This window comes from Accipiter gentilis, chromosome 5, assembly GCF_929443795.1.
Source record: "Accipiter gentilis chromosome 5, bAccGen1.1, whole genome shotgun sequence".
NCBI classification, from domain to species: Eukaryota; Metazoa; Chordata; class Aves; order Accipitriformes; family Accipitridae; genus Astur; species Astur gentilis.
The window spans coordinates 15,080,570-15,104,101 of record NC_064884.1 but is presented as its reverse complement, the minus strand read 5'-3'; the positions used below and the strand labels follow the sequence as shown (position 1 = coordinate 15,104,101).

General features: G+C 44.3%; 1 protein-coding gene across 1 annotated transcript; it reads right to left on the bottom strand.

The window, feature by feature from the left end:
* Positions 1-621: 621 nt before the first annotated feature.
* LOC126038868 (D-beta-hydroxybutyrate dehydrogenase, mitochondrial-like) lies at positions 622-22,476 on the bottom strand. Its single transcript, XM_049801234.1, has 4 exons — positions 22,131-22,476; positions 13,519-13,671; positions 10,578-10,708; positions 622-7,757 (listed from the first exon to the last, which is right to left on the bottom strand). The coding sequence occupies exons 1-4, from the start codon at positions 22,456-22,458 to the stop codon at positions 7,410-7,412; spliced, it is 960 nt and encodes a 319-aa protein (XP_049657191.1). The 5' UTR covers positions 22,459-22,476; the 3' UTR covers positions 622-7,409.
* Between the last annotated feature and the right edge of the window lie 1,056 nt (positions 22,477-23,532).

Below are 23,532 nucleotides of genomic sequence, written 5' to 3'. Positions count from 1 at the left end.
AAGGCAAACAGCACTAACACTGGGAATTCCCAAGCTCTCTGTGCTTCTTTTCTGTCCATTTCCTTTAGTGTCTGTATTGGGTTTGCGTGGTAAGGTTTTGGTAGTGGGGTGGGCTACAGGGTGGCTTCTGTGAGAAGCTGCTAGAAGCTTCCCCTATGTGCCACAGAGCCAATGCCAGCCGGCTCCAAGACGGACCCACCACTGGCCAAGGCTGAGCCCATCAGTGACAGTGGTAGTGCCTCTGAGATAACAGATTTAAGAAGGGGGAGAAAAAAAAAAACCCTGTGCAACTGCAGCCAGAGAGAAGAGTGAGAACATGTGAGAGGAACAACCCTGCAGACACCAAGGTCAGTGAAGAAAGAGGGGGAGGAGATGCTCCAGGCGCCGGAGCGAAGATTCCCCTGCAGCCCGTGGGGAAGACCCTGGTGAGGCAGGCTGTCCCCCTGCAGCCCATGGAGGTCCACAGTGGAGCAGATATCCACCTGCAGCCCATGGAAGACCCCGCGCCGGGGCAGGTGGATGCCTGAAGGAGGCTGTGACCCTGTGGGAAGCCTGTGCTGGAGCAGGCTCCCAGCAGGACCTGTGGCCCCGTGGAGAGAGGAGCCCATGCTGGAGCAGGTTTGCTGGCAGGACTTGTGACCGTGCAGGGGACCCATGCTGGAGCAGTCTGTTGCTGAAGGACTGCACCCCGTGTAAGGGACCCACGCTGAAGCAATGCAAGAACTGCAGCCTGTGGGAAGGACTCATGTTGAAAAAGCTCGTGGAAGACTGTCTCCCGTGGGAGGGACCCTATGCTGGAGCAGGGGAAGAGTGTGAGGAGTCCTCCCTCTGAGAAGCAAGGAGCAGCAGAAACGACGTGTGATGAACTGACCACAACCCCCATTCCCTGTCCCCCTGTGCTACTGAGGGGGAGGAGATAGAGAAAATCAGGAGTGAAGTTGAGCCCAGGAAGAAGAGAGAGGTGGGGGGAAGGTGTTTTAAGATTTAGTTTTTTATTTCTCATTACCCTACTCTGATTTGATTGGTAATTAATTAAACTAATTTCCCCAAGTCGGGTCTGTTTTGCTTGTGAGGGTAACTGGTGAGTGATCTCTCCCTGTCCTTATCTTGGCCCATGAACCTTTCATTATATTTTCTCTCCCCTGTCCAGTTGAGGAGGGGAGCAATAGGGCAGCTTTGGTGGGCACCTGGCATCCAGCCAGGGTCAACCTACCACAGTGTCTGATTTCAGCCTCTGAGCGCTGCAGACCAACTGGCCATTGGTGCTCCTGTTGAGCTCAGTAATCATGTATGGGATGATGGCCGGCTGCTACAGGGAGATTGTTTGTCTTGTACCTAGCCAAGACTGGCTGTTGCTATTTGCAAAACACCTCTAGCATTAGGAAGTTTAAGAGTAAAGTCGTTTTTTGACAGGAAATATCTTTTGCCAGGCAAGTGGTGATGCGCAACTGGATGCATGTCCAACAGCATGGAAAGGTGAGCGCTGCAAGGCATGGGACTGTGTGGTGAGTCACAGCAACAGATAACATCATTTTAGCATAAAACATTTCATTATTTTCCCTGCAAGGACTGTCATTTGTATAGTAGCTATTTTGTGCTAGCGCTTTGTAGTGTGAGTTGGCTGGATTATTAGTCTTGCGCTGTTCTGCTTTGGTTGATTGCTTTCCTCTTTGGAAAATATCTTGTGCATGCTCTTCTTTTCCTCCTTGGTCACACTAAATAGATGCTGCAGACATGGCACAGCAGATGTTTCCCTGCCTGTTTTGTGTAATATTTAAGATTTTTTGCTATTGCCACATACAAGGAGACGCATGTGTCCTGGTCTAAGGCCCAGGTGAATTCTCCTTTTTTCACTTTGTAGCATAGCACACATTAAATGCACATTAGAAAAGCTAGCACATATTAAATGCACATTAGAAAAGCTAGCACATGTATCTTGAAATTTAGTCCAATATGAAAATTACTGAAGACCCTGTCTGAAACATCTGCATGGCTTGACTCTGGAAATTGTGGAAACTCTGGAACCAGACCATAACACGTGTGGGTACTTGGTATTTCACCCCAAGTGTGGATGCATGCACATGTGTGTTTGGGGAGGATATTTAGATTTTTATGCTTGACTTATTTTCTCAAGGTGATCATCTTTCTGTGAGCTTGTTGAGAGTGATAATGAGGACTCATGATTCGAGAAGCAAAACATACCTTTTCAACAGCTGAACATCATACTGGGTGTTTCAAAGTACTGTGGCTTCAAAAGCAGAGCATCTCTGCCTTGCTGGCTGCTGCTCTGGTATTAGGGTGCTGCAGCAACTCCAAAATAAATAGGATCAATATCCTATTAGAGAAACTTACAGTATTCCCTGTCTTTAGAGATAAATAAAACTCACCAGAGAAAATCATTCCAAGGTCTGAAGCCTCAAGCTGTTGGGCTCTTTCTGGCTGACAGCTCAGTTTTGGGGGAGTGCCAGGCTAATGCAGGAATTCAAGTAGGATGGTGGTGTTAAAATTGTAACTGACTGCACTAAGGAAAGAAAGGTGTAAACTGCCCAGAGCTTTGAACACACCCTACAGCCTTGTAGCTGGAGATTACAGCTCCCAGAGCTGAAGCTGGGAAACACGTCACAGCACAAATAAAGACACAGTTTGGTACAGACCAGGGTGTCTGTACACCACCTAAGTCTTCATCTGAGGGCAGTGCTGTCCAGAGGTTTGTCACAGTATAAATTAGGGTGGCCTAGAGGCTGCTCTGTCCTGGATGCTCTAAGCATGCACCCTCCCCTCCCACACAGGGACATCTCTAGCAGCTCATGATCGGGAAGGAGCAAGGTCTGCTCCTGGGACAATCCTGGACGTGTTCCACTGGCTTCACAGTTACCTGATGAATGCAATCTGTGGAGCCCTTAGCAGATAGGTTTTGTCCACCGTGTCGGCATCTGATAATGAGATAATCAGTGGTAAATCATTTCCTAACCAGGACTATTCCAAAGAACATTTATTACTGAGGAGCATATATGTTTTCCCCTTGTTTTACACACTCTTAACATTATCCTCAATTGCTTCTACAACATACATGCTTCATCATGACAGGTAAAGCCCTCATTATTGATATGCTCACTTTAAAGCTCCAAAATGGTCTAATTACACATGAAAAGATTTCACTGCTGAACAGCTGCTTCAAAGTGTTTGAAATATAAAGGCTGTGAAGTTTTGTTTGGTGCTAGCAGAAGGTGCCAGAGTGACAGCAGTGCACAGTCCTGGTACAGAACAAGTGGAATAATATAGCTGTCATCCTCAGTATCACTTGCTGTCTTTGTGTTGTGCTGGTTTTTATCTGTTGATGTAAAAGCACAAGGGTGCTACAAACGTCCCACAGCCGACCTCCGGAAGGAGGCTGTGCATGGTAAGGACTCTCGTGCTGGTTGGCACTAGAGTCCTGCTGACATTGGAGGCAGCTGGGCTAGATGATAGCCTGACTTCAGGCTTGGGGATTGCATGGGGTTTACTTAAGCTTTTAACTGGGCAAGTAATTATTACTGTTACTCATCTCTCCGGATTCTGATGCTACTGCAAACAATCTGCTGTATGGTGCATTACACCCAAAATCTCCTTGCTCAGATTTGCCAGCTTGGGAGAATGACACAAACTTACACACTTGGCTTATTCTGAAGGTTGTCCAGACTGTTTCAGCTAGCTATGAGTTACACTGAGTGAACTTGAGATGAAATGAGGGTGTTAATACTGCTAAGTGTCAATAAAACTCTCTGCCTAGCCCATCCATAGCACTGCAGTGGGAGTGAAGTGCTGCTGCAGCTGCTCAGGGTGTGTGTGTGTAACTGGTGGTGATGTCCACAGCAACATTGACCATTGAGTGCAGAGGTACAGCTCTTCTACCTGCTGGAACAGCCTGCGGCCCAGGCTGGGGAGTTGTCATGGAGGTGTTTCTCGAACTGCACCCTCTCAATTTAGGGAAATAGTCTCTTTCTGGAAGGAACAATGAACTTCTGGAGATGATCTTTGTTTCATGCAGCAGCACAACCACCTCAAAACTATGCTGGTAGGTAATCTCTGCAGCTTCTTGTGTTACAGGTGTATTTCCTGGGCTCCTCTCCGTATCTTTTTTTGATGACACTGTATGAAGCTGTTAATATCACTCAGATCAATGCACAACTTACTAAACTGATTTGGCTTAACTTTTTTGCTCTGCTTTATAGTCTTTCTGTAATTGCTTACCGTCAAAAACCTTGCTTGTTCTTTCTGCCAATTAATATGTGCTCTTAGGAATAAAATCTTGCATAGAAGAAAAAACCCATGAAGTAACTGATGGAAGTGCTTAGTGAGAAAGCTCCACAATGTCTGGAATTTACCTCCTGACCAAAGCTCTGTAAAATCCATGTGCACATTCATACAGTTAGTAGAGTGCTCATAACCCACAATGGTATCACCTCTGCTTATGTTAGGTCCCTGATACTGTGTCCCTGGAGAAGAGGCTTGGGAGGAAACCTGCGTCTTTTTTATGGTGGTTGTTTCCAAGGGAAAAATTAAAGTTTACCCAAACTGTCAGCAGGGCTTATAAAAGACGAGTAGTGATAAAAGCTAATGTGTTCTGCCAAGAAGTTCTCTGTTGAATGCAATCTGAGATGAATGCTATACAGAAAAACAATCCCAGTAAAGCATCTGCAGCAGGTTAGCTGGGTATTAGGAGAGCAGCATTTCAGATTTGAGTAATGTCAGTATTTTTTTTTCTCTTTTAATTTTGTCACCTAAGTTTGTCCTAAAACACCGTAACTGTTGCTTATTTTGGATGTTGTAAATACAGGCTTCTTGTATGCATCTGCACTTTAACTTGACTTGAGGTAAAGGTGATTTCAGGGTTACTGGGTAAAAGGGAGGCACTCCTTAACCAATGATGTGGCAAAGTAGCAAAAGGGATGATGGGGCAGTCCAGCAATTGTGCACTTCCCAGCATATGCTCCCCAGGTACTGTGTGGGCCAGGATGAGGGCTGGGTCAGGTGAGATTTCCAGTGATGTGACACATAGGTGGGAAGGAGTTCGGCTGAAGAGCTGACAGCTCTGGGGGTCCTTGGAGTTTGTCATTGACTTGTTTAGCAATATTTGTTCACTAAAAGCTTCTGTTACTAATCCCGAAACTTCCGTACCCTATGAGACCTGTGGAGGAGGGAGAGCTGCACCCCTTTCATCATAATTTCTTATGAGGCTCTCTTTCCTATTAAAACCAGGGACTTTGAAACCATTCCTGCTCCTTTTTTTTGGTTCACTTGTCTAACGCTGTGCCTTGGAGCCCAACTCAGTGGGAGGATTCCAGATGACTTTCAGTGGGAGTGCATCAGGCCTGTTAATAACTGAAATTCTGACTCTCTCTTGGTTAGTTCTTTATATGCATATCATAATATTAAAAAGCTGAGGGGGAAGACGAAAGATAATAATTTTGTAGCTATTTTTCAGTTAGCTTCCATGCTGACAGGTTAGACAGCAATAAAAATACGAACTGCCTTCATTTGTCCCATCTGTTCTCATCCAGCCTGTCACTGTATCCCATGTGAGATACTACATACTGCAAGTTCTTAGTTTTCAAGATCAAGGAATAAATGTTCTGGAGTGTTGCTCATCTGATGTTACGTGAGGCTACTGAAATATTGATCACGTGCTTCACTACATACACAGCAAATAAATGAGGTATTTTCAGTTGCAAGTATTTCATATCATTGGTATCTGGGAGGCAGAGGTATCTGGTGGTCCTGGCTCTCAGCAAGAACTTATTGCTGTAGCTTTTAGAAATCTAAATACAAGGGAGATGATGCAATGGAAAGCGACATTGTCTCTGAGGCAGAGAGAAGCACATGCATCCTGGGCCTGATGTAGAAACATCTGGCTTTCAAAGCTGCTTGTTGAGTTCAGTGCCTACTTACTGTAAGGAAGGGTAATCTGCACAAAGAACAGCTAAGAGCATGAAAGCAACTCTTCCACAGCAATGTAAGGCTGCTGAAATCCCTGAGGTCAAGCAGGGGGAATTCCTATACAAGAAATCAGTTGGTTTAGTTGGAATAAGCCTTGTTCCTATTCCCTTGCTTGGCCCTGCTCAGTTGTGGTTAAATGAGGAGAGTGGATGATAATCATCTGATAATCTTGTTGATGGGCACGGGAACAGGTGGGAGCCCTGGCTTGTCCTCTTACCAATGCCAGCTCCAGGGATGGGTCCACCATTTGGGAAAATCTAAAATCTAAAAAAGGTGCACTAAGATGGCTGTTCTACTGCTGAACAGATGAGGAGAGGACCTGGAGTAGTCAGTCTGTTTGGTCATCTCACCTATGTTTCTGACTCAAGACTGCCCAATTACCCACCACAAGAGAAACTAACTCTTCTCAGTAATTAACTAAATATATTAGTAAAGACTTCCAAGGTATAGGATGGAATTTCTGGTTCTGACCAAAAAGTTAACTAGGTCAACTTACAGCAGGGTCTTCGGTTTGATATGGGAGAGCTGGCATGGGGGAGGCTAATGCTCCATGCTGCTGCCCTGTATCTACCAGTGTCACAACAGCTGATCTCGGCTATTCTGGGATCTTTTGATCCCAGAGTTCTTGGATTTTGTGCCATGCCACAACCAAGCCAAATTTAAAACTGTGTATGTGTAAACCAGCAATCTTTTCCACAACAGTTAGTAGGAGACTGCTAATGAAGCCACTGTGCTCAATTACTCTCATAGATACATGTTACTAAAGTTTTCCTGTGAATAGATTTTTTTTCATCAGACCTTATTCCCTGTAATAGTAGCAAAACCAGGGCTCCAGGCTGAATATGTTCTTTTAAAGCTACAGGTTGCTACTGCATACTGGTATCTGTCACCCTGGTGTTTAGCTCTCTGACTACACTTCAGGTTAACACATTGATTAATCCAGACATTAGATAAAAGATAGAGTTTATTTAGGATTGAATACTCATTTGTAAATGGAATATGCTACTTATTTTCTAAAGTCCATGACATATTGGCTTTGTTACAGAAGTATCCAGAACACCTGAAAAAGTGCTGAACTGTAGTTAGCCAAGACACTGTTTCCATATTACAACTTTATTATTTGACTCTTCCTAACTTTTTACAGCCACTTAACTTCAAAGTATTTCAAGGTCTATCCCTCATTCCTAACTTTTCAATTAACCTCTTCCCATCACCCCCTAATAAATTACTACTCAGGTTCCTACAAATAAGGTATTTTCATCTCTGCTGTAATGATTTCAGGTGTGTGGTTGCCCTGTGGGATATGCTCCATTTTGTCTCCATCATGTCTCTGACACAGTAACTTGGTATTTCTTAGGGGCATTAGACTGAGCCCTGGCTTTCACAGTGTAAAAAACTGCCCAGCTTGAGTCACTGAACAGTACCAACATAGGCTATGCAAGTTTTACTTTACTCAGAGCGTAAGACAAAACGGAATCCATCACAACGGTTGGGAATAAAGCACACACAAACACCAGTGCTTTTTCCTTCAGCTTTGCTACCATGTAACGTGCCTTGGGTGCAGGAGATGTTAAAGCATCTACCATAGCATCTACAACTTCATTGCCATTTGTGCTTCCCTCACTGAGTATGCTGTTGAAAAAGTTTGCCCGCTCTTGAACATATTCTTTATTGTAAACTGCCTTTTCCTCTTCACTGAGTTCATTCCAAATCTCTTCGGCACTGACTGGTGGCTGAATTTTTGTAGAGCGTGCATAATTTCCTGGCTGAATAATACAGACCTAAAAGCAAGATGTAAAACTTATCAAGATGCAATCAGTCATTCTGAATTCAATTAAATACTATAGTCAGTAAAACAGATCAAAAGCTTTCTGCAGACAGATTTCTTCCAGAAAATGCTGCTTTGTTGAAATTCTAACCTTGAAAACTTGACTGAAATGAAATATATTCCCGTGAAATGTTTAAGATTGCAGAGGTGCTTTATTCTGACTTCCTCATTTTGCTCTGATGATAATGTTCATGTTTTGACTACTCAGCATACCTTCATAGAATGCAATAGTGCATCTTTGATTTTTATAGAATGCTTAATGATATAAATGTTTTGACAATACTGAGACAAAGCATTTCACTATGACTTTGATGTCTCCAAAGTGGAGTTCTTTGGATTTTTCACTCAGTGGTGAATCTTGCACCTGGTAATTTTTTGCCTTAATTTGGGACAAAAAGAGGATGTCAAAGAAAATTAGAAGGTCCTGGGGAAAGAAGTGCAGTTTTCCCCAAGTAGGTGTAATTAAAAGGAAAATAGGTGTTGTCAGCTAAGTACAGAGGGGACCAAAGGTTCTGGTTTAGCGCTCGCTGAAGTCATTAGCAAATTTCCACAGGCTTCTGCGCATGTAGATTTAAATTGAAAGCATGCAAATGTTTTGCTGCTCTGCCTGTTCTTCTTTGCATGTGTTGTTGCTGCTGTTCTGCTAACTTCTGAGGCTTCTGGGGAATTTCAGAGCAGGCTGAGCACTCGCAGTATGCACGCTTTTCCTCAGTTAGCAGCGGGATCATTAAAACTATTTGTAGATATGCAACATCAAAAACTCTACAGCATTTAACTGCCCTGATTTCTAAAGACTACAACACAAGGTGAGGAAAAACAGTGCTGTGTAAGAGACCTGCGGATCTGAGAGGTGTTCTCTGCAAAGTCTGTGGTAATACAAAACCTTAATGTCTCCAATCTGCCACCCAGCCCATCTACCAGACGCTACCGCCTGTGTGTCAGTACCAGTACATGCTTGCCTCTTGGCCTGCATGGCGATCAGCACACTGCATACCGAAGGGGTTGAGGTGCAGGCACTACACGTGGGGAGCAGGAAGGGATGCAGCTAAGCTCCAGCAGAGAAACGGCATGCATAGCTGGGGGCATCTTATGCTACCTCAGGTAGCTTTGTCACAGAGCATCTTTGGGAGCCCTCCCTTTGGGTGCTATTTTCAAAAGTGTTTAGTATTAGCCAAACTAATGCCAATAGTAAACTTCCCACAATTATTTTAAACAAAGGGGTTTTGAAAACTTCGGGTTTTGGAGTTGGCTAGGAAAGAAGGAGAGATAATACTTTTTTTCTTTCCTTCCTTGATTTTCTGTAGCCTTTCTAATGGAAGACACATACTTTGTTTCCTTTAGGCAGCCAGCTTGCCTGGCCAGAGTTCAGTGAGAAAGAGCCATAGCTCCATCTGTTTCTTGCCACCTCTGGATGACTTTCTGCTGAAAGGACAAAGGGAACAACAGAGCAGGGAAAGGGAGCACAGGGAAGAGGGACTATGTATTCTGCAGGCTCTCTGCAGGGTAGGTTCTCAGGCAAATGCCAGCCAGTGTCTTGCATACAGTGAGAAACAGAAAAATAACTCTTACAGATAGTCTGGAAATATTTGTCAGCCTGGCTCACTGTATTTTGTGCTGGGACTATTCCAGGGGTGGGGGAAAAATCCCAAAATGACCAGAGTAGCTAACCTGTTAAACTAAGCTCTTCCATGCATTTGAGATTATCCTCAGCTAATCGGTTGAAATCCTCATCATGCTGTGTGGTATTAGGATGTGTAAAATCACTTGCATTTTATATCATTTTATATTTATCCAAGAGGGGTAGTTAATAGATGCATAGCTGTAATTTCTTCCAACACAAAGCTTACAAACAATGCTGTACATCTGTGTATGTAAAGAGTACACCAATGTAAATCCTCTAGGGAAGACTTTTAGTGTTTGAGTGTTTCAGCAGTGGAGTGACTCCAAGAAAAAAACCTAGTGAAGCCACTTAGTGATCTAAGCTTCAGGTTTGACTATCAGTGTTGCTTAGACAGGGCACTAAGAGCACTCTTAGAGCCTCTTAGGTTAAGGGAATAAAAACATAATTACTCTGCAAGTTACTGTCTCTTGCAGTGTAGCTGTTCCCACAAAAAGAAAGGAGCTTTTAAGCACTGATGTTGTGATATAAGAGGAAGAAAGAACCTCTCAGGTAGGTGACAAGCCTTCCTTCTTGCTGCATAGCACTCAGCGTCTGGGCTCTTTGCTCCCGCAGCCACACCAGAGAAAGTTTCAGTTACTGGGTACTGTGATGAGCTCTTCACAGAGCATGGCACTGCTCAGGCACGCCTGTCTCAGGAAGTTTCTCCACTGTAGAGAATGTGGAGAAAGGGTGGAAGTTGCAGTGTTGGCATAAAGAGAAGACATGCTATCCTACAGCTTCTCAGAACGGCAAACATCACCCAGGTCTGCTGTTCCCAGTGACTTCCAGCTGACTGATTAGCCACAGAGAAACCACCTCCTTCCAAGGGGAAGCTGCACCCATGGATTCATCTCTGATCTTTACCTTTGTCATTTGGATGCATGGAGCTTACTTTGCACAAGAGTAGATATTATTTTGTAAACACTTGTTCGTCTTCCCTTGGCCAAAACTTCCACCCCCACACTGTTGTCTGGTATTCATTGTGCAAGTCACTTTCTTCTTTCCCCACAAAAATCTGCATTTCAGGAGTGAAACTTCTCTCTTTCTCATATGAAGATCAATGTTAGAAATAGCAGGAAGTTTCATACAACAGCTACTTGTTACATCACTTACCCGGACACCGAACTTCTTCATTTCCAGTCTTAGAGCATCACAGAATTTTTCAATAGCTGCCTTGGTCATGGAATAAATGCCATTTCCCAGAGAAAAATAGGCAATAATGCTGGACATGAAAACAATACGTCCTGGAAAGAAAATAGTGCAAATAACATAACTTCACTCTCAGTCTTTAACATAGAACAGATTTATCTGAGTCTTCTGAACTGCTAATAACATGGTATTTAGCATAATGCTGTTTTACTACATAGTATGCCAAAGGTGGGCTGTGTAAGTATGCAGTCCCAGCACAGAAGTGCACTCAGCTCTGTTAAGCATAGAACTTCACAGAAAACTATTCCTTCCATCTAGTGACAGATACTGGACTGTACAAAGCATAACACACTCCCAATGTGCTGCTTATTCCTTCTGAGTCTGAGACAGGATGAAAGAGATGGAAACAAAGCAGTTCCCTAAAAACTTTAGACTGAAAAATAGTAATAAAAGACTATGCTAGTAATAGGAGAAGGACTGCAGAGGAGAGGAGAAGATGATTTTCCCTGCAGTGGATATATGACTACTAATAGCATTTTTTTCTGCGCTGATGATGTCTCTGCACTGAGACCTGGCTTACAACTGTGCATCTAAATTCAAAATCAGACTGTACAGTCATAAAATTCACCAGAGAAAGGTGACTTGACAAAATGTGTGCAGCCTTACACTGCCTTGCTGTGATCTCCCTGATCTGTGCTGCTTTCTTGCCCTTTATAACTCTTGCAGAAAGCAGGCACGCCTTAAGTAGCAGAGATTTCTGATTTGAGGCACTGGGCTGTCATTCATTTCCATTGGTTACCTGTAAACTTCTATCACATAGTCATACCATAGAGTAAGAAATGTGTGAATGTGGATATATAAATACCAGAGGTAAGAGAGTGGCCTCGTCACTAACAATACAGAGAACATAATTGCACTCCTATTGCTGCCCAGATGCAGATAACGTCTGGGCCCCAGATCTGACTAAATGGGATAGGCTTGTATGGTATCAAAAGAGTATCACGGGAATGCAGTGAAATCTGTCATTCTGAATTAGGTTCCCTGCCTTCCTACACAGCATCTGGAATATAACTGTATATACAATAACAGGAGAACTACTACCAGCTTGCTGATCAAGATGCTACATCAGCTGGCCAGCTGGAAAAGTTATGGGGAAATGTTGCTCCTCCCAAAGTAGGATGCTTAAATTCTAGGCTGGAGGGCAATACTTCCCTTTACAAGTATTAAGAATCTTGAAGTTTTTCTTGGAACAGGTGCTCATCCTAAAATGGCAGTAAGCCCCTTCCTTCAGAACATAGCTACTGGGTAAGTGATGGTAGGATAACCTCTGCCTCCTTTATCCAGTGCCTAAGTGATTTGGGGCACATGCCCAGCATGTGGGACACATCATCTAACTTCTCTCTTTGCCTAAGGTAATTTAAACCCAGCTTTCCCAGATGAATGCTCTAACATCCATAATTCAAGCTTTTCATTTGGAGAAGCCACTTGCTGCCCCCAAAACCATAAGCTTTAGCTGTCCTGACTGTTCCTGCAAGGAAGGAGACAGAAAACCTAGGATTCTTCCTAGAAGGTCCCTGGCCTCCTCTCCTACATAGATGGGACTTGAAAATGGAGTGTAGGCAAGGTAGCATTGACAGCCAGGAGTAAGCTGCAGAGCATTCTTTTGAGATAAGGTGCTACATATGTGCAGCCATCCAGACCAAAATCTTCTAAAAGTTTATGTATGTGCTTAATATCATACACACAATTAGTCCCTTTCACTTCAAAGTAACCCCTTGCAATTCCTGAAGTCAGACAAGTGCTTCTGGTGAATCAGCATCACAGTTTTAGTAGTAAGTAGGACATCACAGAAAAAAAGCGATGCCTTCCCATGTAATGGCCACATAACACATCCATTGTTTCACTGACTATATGCAATAGCACATTCTTTCACAAAAACACATCCAGCTTGCAGTATTTAAAAGTTTCTTTCTTCTTGCATCAAAATATCATCAACCGAAGGCAACCAAGCAGAAAGAAGCAGAGTAGCCAAAAAGGGGACGCTTTTATCTTACCAACATTTTGTGTAACAGTGACATCTGGGGCTTCCAGATGAAACCTAGCCCTTACTGTGCTTGATGCTGTATACATACAGAACAAATCCTCACCTTAAAGAGCTTACAACTTAAATAGACAAGCTAAGCAAAACAGGGAGAAAGGAAAAGGGTATTTTTTTTTCCCAGATACAGATGGGGACAGGTAGGGAACAAACTGCAATGCAATTGAGACATGCTGCAATGCTGTAGAGAGCTATTTGAACCATTTCTTCTCAGAAGAAAGGATAAAGCCCACATTTATGGAAGTCCATGCAAATGCATTTATCCTATTGGATACCCACGGCTCTGTATGGCACTGTTTCACATACTTGAAGTTTCTTGCCCAAGGTCATAGAGAGGATCTTGCTACGCCTGGAACTGGAAGCTGGATGTCTCTAGTTCACCTCTGTAGGGTCATCCTTCCTCTCCTAATTGCCAAACAGTAAAATAGTAAAGCCTAAATAATAAGTTAAGCAGGAATTTATTGGATCTTTGTGTTTTCTGATTGTCAGTCCTTAGAAATTCTTGCCTGGGCTTAATGATCCTGTAAGCATTTTTTCCTCTCTTTTTTGAGTCAAACACTGAGATAATTAATTATTTGTAAATAGTTTTTTCTATGTATTGTAAAGACAGAATCTCTAAGGGTATTTTTTTCCCCTTACGACTTTACCCTCTTTTCAGGATCAAGTTGCTCTTTCAGGCCACACAGAAGGAGGCTGTCATTTCAGTTCAATGAGACACAATTAAAGCTTCTTTTATAGATGCTACATTACCCTGATTATAGTAAGCTAATTATTATACAACTCTAAATAACAGTGGATTAGCATTACCCTTGTATTTCCTTAGAAGGGGCAGAAATGCCAGGGTTGTCCTGATGCTCCCAAGGAGATTCACATCTGCAAATTTTTCATATTTCTCCATAGACAGCCACCCTGTCTCACCAAATGTTGATATTCCTGCATTGTTGACAAGTCCCCAGAAACCTATGGAAAAGAAATATCTCAACAAGCATCTTTCACTGCAAAACAACCACCATTAGGTGACAGAACAATACCAGTGATTTGGACCGTCAGAAACAACATTTTTGTTGTGTTATCTTTTTGTCTTTTCTGCTTGTAAGTGCAGGCATGGTTTGTTTAATGAAGGAATGTAACCATGGCCATTATCTGGACTATATAAGTCTCAGAGCTATTTAATAATCACTCACTTTATAGTTGTCTTAAGTTATTTATGAATAACATGATCAGGGAGACTACATCTTACTGCTGATGTGGTGTACCATGATATTTTAATTACTTTAATCCCACTGTGTGCTATGAGCAGCTTTGTGAAAATTATATTAAGCAGTCTAAAGGCTGAGGGGTAATATTTTCAAAATGCCTGACTAATTTAGGAGCCTAAGTCTTGGCTCCTTTTCCAGGATTTGAGCTTCAATTCCTCCTGAAATCAGCCAGAATCAGGTATATGGGTGCAGCATTGGGTAAAGTAACCAAGTAAGGTTAGTGGCTACAGTATTTTTTTATATATTTTGTACTCTTTGACAACTCTACTCCCCGCATAACAACAGGTTTTGGTGCTAAGGAGCCCAGCCCCCTGAAATGCAGTAAGATTCCAGCGTTGACAAGTGGAAATTTATCAGCAGCAAAGCTTGTTCTGACACAACTCTCTGCCAGAATGTGCAAACCCTTTAGCCCAAAGCCACAGAACACTTTGTGTGAGCACTTCACAGTGCTAATAACCTCAACTGTTCAAAATGCTTTTTCACTGAAGTGTAGAGAGCTCAGTTTGGAGCTGACATGCTGACTAAATGCTGATTAAGCCATGCTGACTTGTTCTGGCTTTCATAATGCATATCTGTAGATATACAGTAAAGCAGTGAGTGGCATAGCACTTTTGAAAACATTTCTGTTTCTGACCTCAAATCCTGACTGAGAGTATTTCTAGGGTGACCAGCAGTGTAACTAAGAAGTAGATAGGGGTAGCCTGACTTGCACTGAAATAGCTAAGTTCGCAGCCTAGTTCTGCCAGCCTTGACAATTCTGCTTATGCTTTTTTTTTTTAAAGGATTCTTGTATGTGTCTGACACAAATGATTGTTTTGTCATGCCTTCTACAGGATCTCCAAGCCTAGGTTTCTGGTGAGGCAGAGTGGGTAACAGTGCCTCTCCTCCTTCCTCTGGACACAGTCTGGGGCATGGCTGTGATGCCAACCCAGCTGTAGCCTCCTGTACCCATGATGGCAAAGATATTCCCAGGGGACCTTTGGTCACCATGGTGAAGGTGCTGCAGAAACCCTTGGGCTGAACTCTTTTCTTTCTGATCTTCTCTGACAAAGCTACTGCAATGATTTCATGGTATCTTGGTCCTTCCAGAGCCCTGCCAAGAACTTCTAATACAGGATTTCATTCACAACAATAGTTAAAGCTGAAATAGACCATTTTTTGAATTAGTTTGTAAAGCTTTCCTAACATATATATAGATACACACTACTTGTATTATGTAATGAAATTGGTGCTTAAACAGAGAAAGAAACAAAGTTCTTTCAGTGAATGTCTCATCTGCAGAGCAAAACACTCAAAATAGGAATTTACCACACAGAACTTGGATAATTCTGTCCTCCAAAGGGAATAAATCATTATTCAGCAGTCTGTCACACAGCAATCCTTGATGCTGGACCTCTCTTATAACTCTAGATACAGACTGACTGCTCTTCTAGTAATGCAGCAGTTTCCTGTGTACTCACATCTTTTTCACTGCCCCAAATGTTAGCAGACAAAGGAGAGGAAATGGACCAGAAAATTGGCAAGTGGAATTGGGCATCCCAGACTTCCTTCTTCCCCCTGTCATTACCCTGTTGTTCCAGGCCTTTCCATCATTCTGTGGCTTTATTTCTCCTTCTTAAAATAGAACTAGCCCCATGGGACTGACCTCCCAGTAAAATGCTTCAAGATCAATGGATTAGAGTCCTCTGTAAAAGCTAATTATCAACATTTTTGTATTTGCACGTGATCTGATCTGCAGATGGACTAAGTAACTGCATACCCCATCTGTTTCTACTTAAGGCTGGAGGTCTCTCTATTCAGGTTTGTTTTCACATAAGCTAACTCTAATATAACACAAACCAAACCCTGGAATCACTGTAAAAGCTGTTCCCTTATCTTCTCAGTTTTACCTTTTCTAATTAAAAACAAAACCAAAAAAAGTCATTTTGCTTCTACTACTGCATCCTGCACAGCACAGCAAGAACACTTGACCTACATATCCCTGAATTCATTAGGACTTCAGAAATGCAGCCATTAAACTTCAGACAGTTTATTTTCTTCCTCTTTCTCTAAATTGTGAAACAAAGAATTTAGCTTGCAAGGCTTAAGTTTTCTCTCCAGCCATTTACCTCATGCACTTGAAAGACTCCAGGTGGTTAGTGGTGAGGGCAGCCTGTGTGTATAAACAGGCAGAGTTCACAGAATAATGGCTCCTTCTTTCTGTGCAGTGGCCAAATCAAAAGTCAAGAGGAGAAAAAACTGGCTTGAGTTAAACTGAAACTGACTTTTCTGAAGAAGATTAAGTAAAACATAAAAAGAGATTTTGCTCAGGGTCAGCTCAAAACATTTTTTTGCCCTTAAGTGAAACATACTGTGTCTTAGAATATTTTGGTATTCCCAAATGGGAAATGTTCTGATATTTTCCCAAAATTTTCTTGCCACTTTGTTTAGTTGAATCTATTTGCAAAATTCTACCCAAATAACAAACAGTTCATTATTTCTTTATGCCACTTTTTCAGAAAATTTCCTACCTCCTGAGAAACAACCTGGCCAGCTATGTATTTAGGGTACTTTGAATCTGCTTTGGTCTTCCTTTCCTGAAATGTTTGTGGTAAAAATTAATGCTATAAACATGTATACAAAATATATTGTATATTTGCTTAGACAAATGCAGCTCAGGTAGCCTGAGAAATATAGTCCTTAGATGGAAATCTAGAAGGACAAGGCACAATTAAGAATCAAACAGCTGAAGGAGAGAGACATCGCATTTCCTCAGAGTGTCCATGCACAGACACATTAGGAAAAAGCAGCTGTTTGATCTGTAAGGGAAAAATTACTCAGACTGTCAAAACAAAACTCACTCCCAGCACAGTTTAGGAAGAGGGGTGTTAGACTATGCTATAGCAGGCAGGGAATAAGTAAACTGGAAGCAGAACTGGACGTCAAAGAGATTTTCACTGATCCCTGTGTTGGGAAAATGGATCCCAAGGACAAAGATTAAAAAATATAGCCAGGGATCTAAAGAATCACTTCAGGAAACCTAACTTAAGATTAGGGAGGTTTTCAGAAGAACACTAGCTCTTGCATAACCTCCCAGTTAATTTCTACCGCAAGACATGTTGACCAAAAGGCACATATCCAAAATCCTTATTTAGGCCCAAAAGATGCCTGATGTTTTTCCAGCAACACTTAAAAGTCCTCCTCCTATTCAAGTCAATCAAGCTGTGTGCTTGCAAAACCTTTTGAAAATCAGTCCGTTTCTATGTAGGTGCGTACATAGATAATATCTGAATTCAGCCAGATTTTCTAAACTTGAACATATATTCTTGGTGTCACTGATCTTTGGAGTTTCTCATCTAAACCTGACCCCATGCAAAAATTACAGGCTCTTTTCTGAAAGATTACAATCCAATACTAAAGGAAACTAGCCAAAGGAGAGAGAGTGTGATTTGCCATATTCCTATTGAAAAATGAAGAAAGGGAACAAACTAATCTGTCTGTGGCAACGCAGCGTGTCCATTGGTAGCAGGCCAGCTGAAACTCTTGAGTTTTAGATATGTACATCCATGAGTCACCACCCTTTGCTTGGAATATTATGCTGTAGTTGTCTCCACTGCAAGGATGAGTCCATTTGTATAGGAAGTCTGGGCTAAAATATGGTACCATGGGCCTACTGGGTGGATTCAATCAATAGGAAATCTTAATTAAGTGGAGGACAGTCCTTCGAGTAGGAGGTAGGACTAAAACTAATATCCCTCCGTTCCAGCTAGCTACATGTCACCCATTCACAACAGGCAAGGAAAGGAAGAGAAATTCCTGTTTTAAACAGAACAGAATCAGAAAAATACTGAGGTTTGCCATAGAGCCTAAAAGAGTTGCAAATCAACATGCTCCAAAGTTCTGGTCTACTTCATATTGGCTTTAATGTGCAAGTGCAAGAAGTTTCTTCTTTCTAACCAAGAAAGGACTCTAAATATTTTAGAAAGTCATCTTAATGGGTGCACAAGCTGTAAACACAAATAAAAAGAAAGGCATCAGAGCCAGCAGATTTTCAGGGAGGAATAGTTAGCTAGCTCTAGATAATGAGCTACATACCATGGAAATGGATTTGCCATCCTTTTCAGATTGACATAATTTCACAGTCTAGAATAAAACAAACATTTACAAGGAAACAAACTGTGAAGTGGCAGAATATCCAGCTAAGTGTGTCACCAGTAGTTTGGATTTCTACTCCTGCATAACAGAGAGAGAAGACAAGGTGGAGTTTGGGTTAGTTACTTCATGGTTATGGCATAACTAGAAGGTGAGGGGAGTACTTTTATGCTGAATAGTCTACTTAAAGCAACAAGTCTTTTATCTTCTTGTCTTCTATAAGTTTACTTATCCTGGGCCCAGAAAAATGCCAGAGCACAGTATTGCTCCTTTACTTCCCTTGCCACCAGCAACTGCTGAGTGAGGCTTCTTGGACTCATTCTCCCCAGAACCAGGAAATTCTCATGCCTTTCCATGCACTGAACTGAGTCAGTGGGAGAATGTGACTCTCGTATCCAGTGGAGTCCACAATTAAGTGGTTAGGTTTTTCACTGGGTCTCTAGGCAAAAAATACAGGCTTTACAAGTGTAGAACTGCAGCCTCTTCAAACTTGGGTCTAGGTTTGAAGCAACGAAAATCTGCCAAAGAATGAGATTCAGGAGGGACCTGAGCTCTCTGAGCCTCTGTTCATCGCCGGCTTCTTGTCTGGAGAGCCCTCTGTTGTAGATTGTACATTCTTCAGGACAGAAGCTCTCTTACTTTGTCTGTATACCACGCCTAAAGCAACAGTGTGTGATGCTGACCGGGATCAACAGGCTTTATGGAAATACAAGCAGAAACAAGCGTTCTGCAAGTTTGAAAGGAGGAAAACAGTGTATAGAGATGCAATAAATGTAAGAAAACATGTATTTTCATCAACTACGAGAAAAGACTGAAGATAAAGGTCAAAATTTTGGCTTATCAGTCAGGTTAAGATGACTAGGAAGACAGCACATCTGCCAAAAAGCCATACTTGTCTGAGATGCACAGTCCATTGAAAGGATGATACTGTAACTGTAAAGAATAAATATTTAATCTTTACCAGGATTTACCCTGAGGTCTTTAAACACAGCTTGCAAAAAGCAATTGTTGATTAACTGCTTTCTCTCTCTTTTGGTACATCTTCTGAGGTTTAATTTGGAATCCATAGCCTTTGCACGCTTACCATTAAACCTGGAGATTGCTGAAATGGTTTCCTTGTGACTATTTTTGGAATGATACGGGAGTGTTTTAGTGATCTGAATTTAAAAGTCCAGCATACTGATGTGACGTACTTAAAATCATTGGTACCTGAGTGAAACTGATTATAGTAAAAATGGCACAAGAGAAGAGAGGGAATAATCCCTAAGCAAATACCTAGCGATTCCCAGAGATAGATGCCTCTTCTCTGTTTCCACAGGGAGTTGCTGAATAGAATTATCCTGTTCCGAGGGAGGGGGATGGAGCGATAGACAGAGACAGAACTGTCCAACAGTACTTACAAGCTAAAAATGACATACAGAACACTGCCAGTAACTATTTAAAGGTGGATGTTTTCACAGCTTTTAAGTAAGATAATCTATGATCTACTATAACCTTTCAGCATAATCCACTGGCTTCCTACATCAGTTTGAATTGTTTGTGCAAAAGCAGATTTTTTTTCTGCCCAGTGCTTTTGTAAAACAGGCTACTGGACTCACCACCTGCTCTTTGTTCTCCTTACTACAAATGTCCCAACATGTACTTGATTTTCAGTTTGGTTAGTCCTCTGCTGTAGGCCCTGGATGCTGCCATCTGTGATCCACTAGGGAAAATGTCCTAAGGTTTCACCATGGAGAGTTCCTTAACTGGTGGGACATCGAGGCACATGCTCCACTGCCCAGCCCTGGGAACCTTTGGGTAGCAGATTAAATGTTCTGTGTAGTGACATACTTTTTTCATCTTCTAGGCACTTTCAGAACATAAATGCAATTACAAATGGTTCAGAATTCTCTTTCCTAATGAAAAAGAATTTCATTAAAAACAATCTTTGACCCAAATGTAAAAGAATTACAATCCCCATCTTTAACAAATAAATTGGTTAATATGAGAGCTAACCCTCAGTTGAATTGTTATATTGAAACTGTTTTTATAAAGTTAAAATACTGAAGAAAACACTGCTTCTATTTTCAGAGGTGCCAAGAAGGAACACTCCTACTGAAGTCTTTTGCTTAAAGACTCTACATAAGTAGAGTATCCTCACAGTTTCTTTACACCTGAGATAAAAATATTTATGCCCCTGTATTTTATAAATTATGAAGAAGACTTGTGGCATTTACTCCATTAACGTCAGACATTAATATAACTCCTTTACTCCTTTTTATTTCGTAAACTTAGGAGGAAGATTACTTGATAATTGGAAGTTTTCCCAAATGGCATATGTGCTATCTGGCTCTATAAAAATTACTTTTTCTTTTCTGCCTGTGCAGAATACCCTCAAAATGCTGCAGCAGAAGAGCTGACCAACAATGAAAAAGGCTGCATAAAACGTGTGCTCTGTCTGTGCATGCCCAGCCCTGTGTCATGGGTATGAAGGCCTGACTGAGAAGCCAGGAAAACCACTGTGCACATGTGTGCATGCCACATTTCAACACCAGCTGTGGTCAAGTGTCTTTCCTGGCCCCTCCAGCAAGCCCTGACATCTTTAGCGTGATGTGCCTTGATCGCGAGGCATGTCCACATGCCTATGAGCAGGAAGGACAACCAGCAAGTTAGCGCTGAACTGTGAACTCCAGAGTCTACAAGACAGCACTTTGCCCAAGCTGCCAGAATTACAGGATAAATTATCTGTAACCCAGAGTTTCAGGTGACCCAGTCCCCATCGAGCCTATAAGGGCTTGTGTGAGCCGTCTGCGCTGTCTCTGCAGCTTGGGAAAGAGCCTGAGAGGGGAACGCTCTGCCTTTTAATCAGATAAGGTCAACATCAACCATAAATACATGTACTTAATGAGCAGCGTCTAGGCTTTTTCTTACTTCGCTTCTCGTTTCATCCCCTTCCCAGCATGCTAATGAACCAGGCAGGCAGAGGCCTTGCATTTCATTGTCATTCTGCATGCTTTATTCTCCGTTTATATTCCCTCTGTGAGCAGGAACTGTTTGTCCGTAATTCTGAGGGAATCCTACTTCTAAGCTTGAGTAAGCCCGCTCTGAGCCAGTAAGCGTCTCCCCCAGTATGACACTGGGTGACTCTCGCCCTGCAGCCACAGTGGGGAAGGAGGTAACTGCGGTCCTATTACCTGTGCCGTGCCACGCGTTCTGAGGGGATAACCCAGGATTTAGGTTGTCTGCAATTATTCTGCAAGCTAAAGTCTGTTCACTCCCCTGGGTGTATGCTCCCCATAGGGTGTGTAATTGACAGATTTCTTTTTAAGTAACCCTTCCAGGGACTAGCTTGACAAACCTCAAGTTGTACCGAGAAGCAGCTGGTTCAGTGCGGCAGCTGCCCTCTCTGCATTTTCTTGTTTATTCACCCTTTCTCAAATCATGCCCGGAAATACCTCACCTTCCCACCGCCTCCGATGCGTGCACGCTTGCTCTTCTCCGCTTTCCCTGCGGTTTCCTCCTGTGGGATACCTGCAGAGGGATCCCGGGGACCCTGCACTCGGGGATTTCCTCTTCGGGAAGAAAGGCGACGCTCACCCGGGCACGCTGAAGAGCGCACCCGCTCTCTGCCGTCGGCATCTTTGGACAGGCCCCCAGCCTGCGTACCGCTTCGCCAAGCACCGAGGCGTGGGGGGTTTTTAACGCAAAACAGCGTTGCTATTACTGATGGCGGTCGCAGCAATTAGCGCCGTTAGTGACGGCGCTCCCCAGCCGCAAGCCGCGACGGTGCGGCCGACCGCCTGGGGCAGCTGCCCGGCAGGAGCCCCGGGCGAACCGAGGGGCCGTTTCGGGGCTCCGCCGGCCCCGCCGCCCCCCGCCCCGCCCGTCAGCCGCCCGGCCCGGGCCGCGCGGCAGGTGCGGCGGCGGATGGGGCCGGGGGCCGCTAACGGCCCGTAGCGGAGAGCGGGGCTCGCCCCGCCGGTCCCAAGGGCCGCCCCGCCGGTCCCAAGGGCCGCCCCGCCGCGCCGCGCCGCGCCCGCCTCGCCTCACCTCGCTCGGGCAGGTGGCTGAGCACCAGCTCCTTGGCGGCCAGCACGTCGCGGGCGCGGGTGACATCGAGCCGCAGGACGCGCAGGCGGCCGGCGCCGGCGGCGGCCTCCCGCTGCAGCCGCCTCGCCCCCTCGCCGCCGGGGCAGAGGCAGCCGGCGAAGACGGTGAAGCCGAGGCGGTGGAGGCGGAGCGCCAGCAGGTGCCCGAAGCCGCTGTCGCAGCCGGTGATGAGCACGGCCCGGCCGGCCGGCTCCAGCGGCGCCGCCCCGCGCCGCCACAGCCGCCACAGCACCGGCAGCAGCAGGAGGAGAGGGGCCGCGGCCCACATGCTGCCCGCGCCGCCGCCGCGCCGTCTGGGCGGGAGGGAGGCCGAGGGAGCGAGCGACCTGCCCGCCCGCCCCCGGGCAGCGGCGGCCCGCAGGCGCCGCCCCCGCCCCGCGGCCCCCCGCGGGCTTGCGGGGGACCCGGGGCCCGGCTTCGGCCGGGGGGGGGCGGCGTCCCGGTGAAGCCCGGGGCTTGCTGGGGGTCTCTGCCCACCGGGGGGACGGGACGGGACGGGACGGGACACCTCTTTCCCCCCGCGCCTCCCGTGGCTGGTTTCGAAAAGAACAGCGCAGGCTGTAAGCGTCGTGCGGCGGCCTGTCAGCTGGATCCGCGCGGAAAAAAGGGAGCCGGGTGGTGCCGGAATCCAGCGGTGAAGTTAACCACGGACAGCTCGACCTGTCTGCTTAACCGGGTTTCGCACGGTCCCGTCGCTACAGCCTGGCCACAGGGCACGAAATGAAAGCACCGCGAGTATTTCTAGATCGGCGGGATGGGCATTGCTAATACAGCTGCATTATTGTTATGTTACGGTATTAACTTGATGTGGGGGTTTTATGGCCCAGGTCTGTGTCTGCTATGCGGTATCGAGGGTGCCTATAGACACTCCATGGTGGAGGAAGATGTCTGTTTCTTGTAGGCTAAAATGACAGTTATACATTGCTGAGCAAAGATCTCCGAGAGCTAAGATGACGGGAGAAATTTGATTAGGCGGTGTTTTCTGTGCCCTTTCTTTCATCAGAGAAGCTCTCCAAGCAGCTGTTGGAAGGGATAGTATGTCATATCTGCCTCCTCTGAGTAAAATGAAATGGTTGAAAGAACCAGATGCCTTTATTAATTGCGATTTAAAGTTGGCTTGTGAAAAATACAAAGGGGCCAGAGTCATTCATTGACATATACACAGCAGCAGAGGAAGCAGCAGGACTTGACATGCACAGGGGTGGTCCTAAATATTTGCTTAACCTGCATCACTGTAGCTCCACTGTCAGCCTTGTGCACATTTAGTAGTTTGTCTTAAATAGCCCCTGTATCTGGTTGTGGCAGAGAGGTTTCAGAACCGGTGGTACCCTGCTGCCCGTGA

Excerpts from the sequence above, each read along its gene's own strand:
- LOC126038868 (XM_049801234.1), bottom strand. The coding sequence starts at position 22,458 with ATGTGGGCCGCGGCCCCTCTCCTCCTGCTGCTGCCGGTGCTGTGGCGG. Across the intron at positions 10,709-13,518 it reads CCTTCTAAGGAAATACAAGG|GACGTATTGTTTTCATGTCC; the intron begins GTAATGCTAATC and ends TTTTCTTTCCAG. Across the intron at positions 7,758-10,577 it reads TGAAGAAGTTCGGTGTCCGG|GTCTGTATTATTCAGCCAGG; the intron begins GTAAGTGATGTA and ends TCTTGCTTTTAG.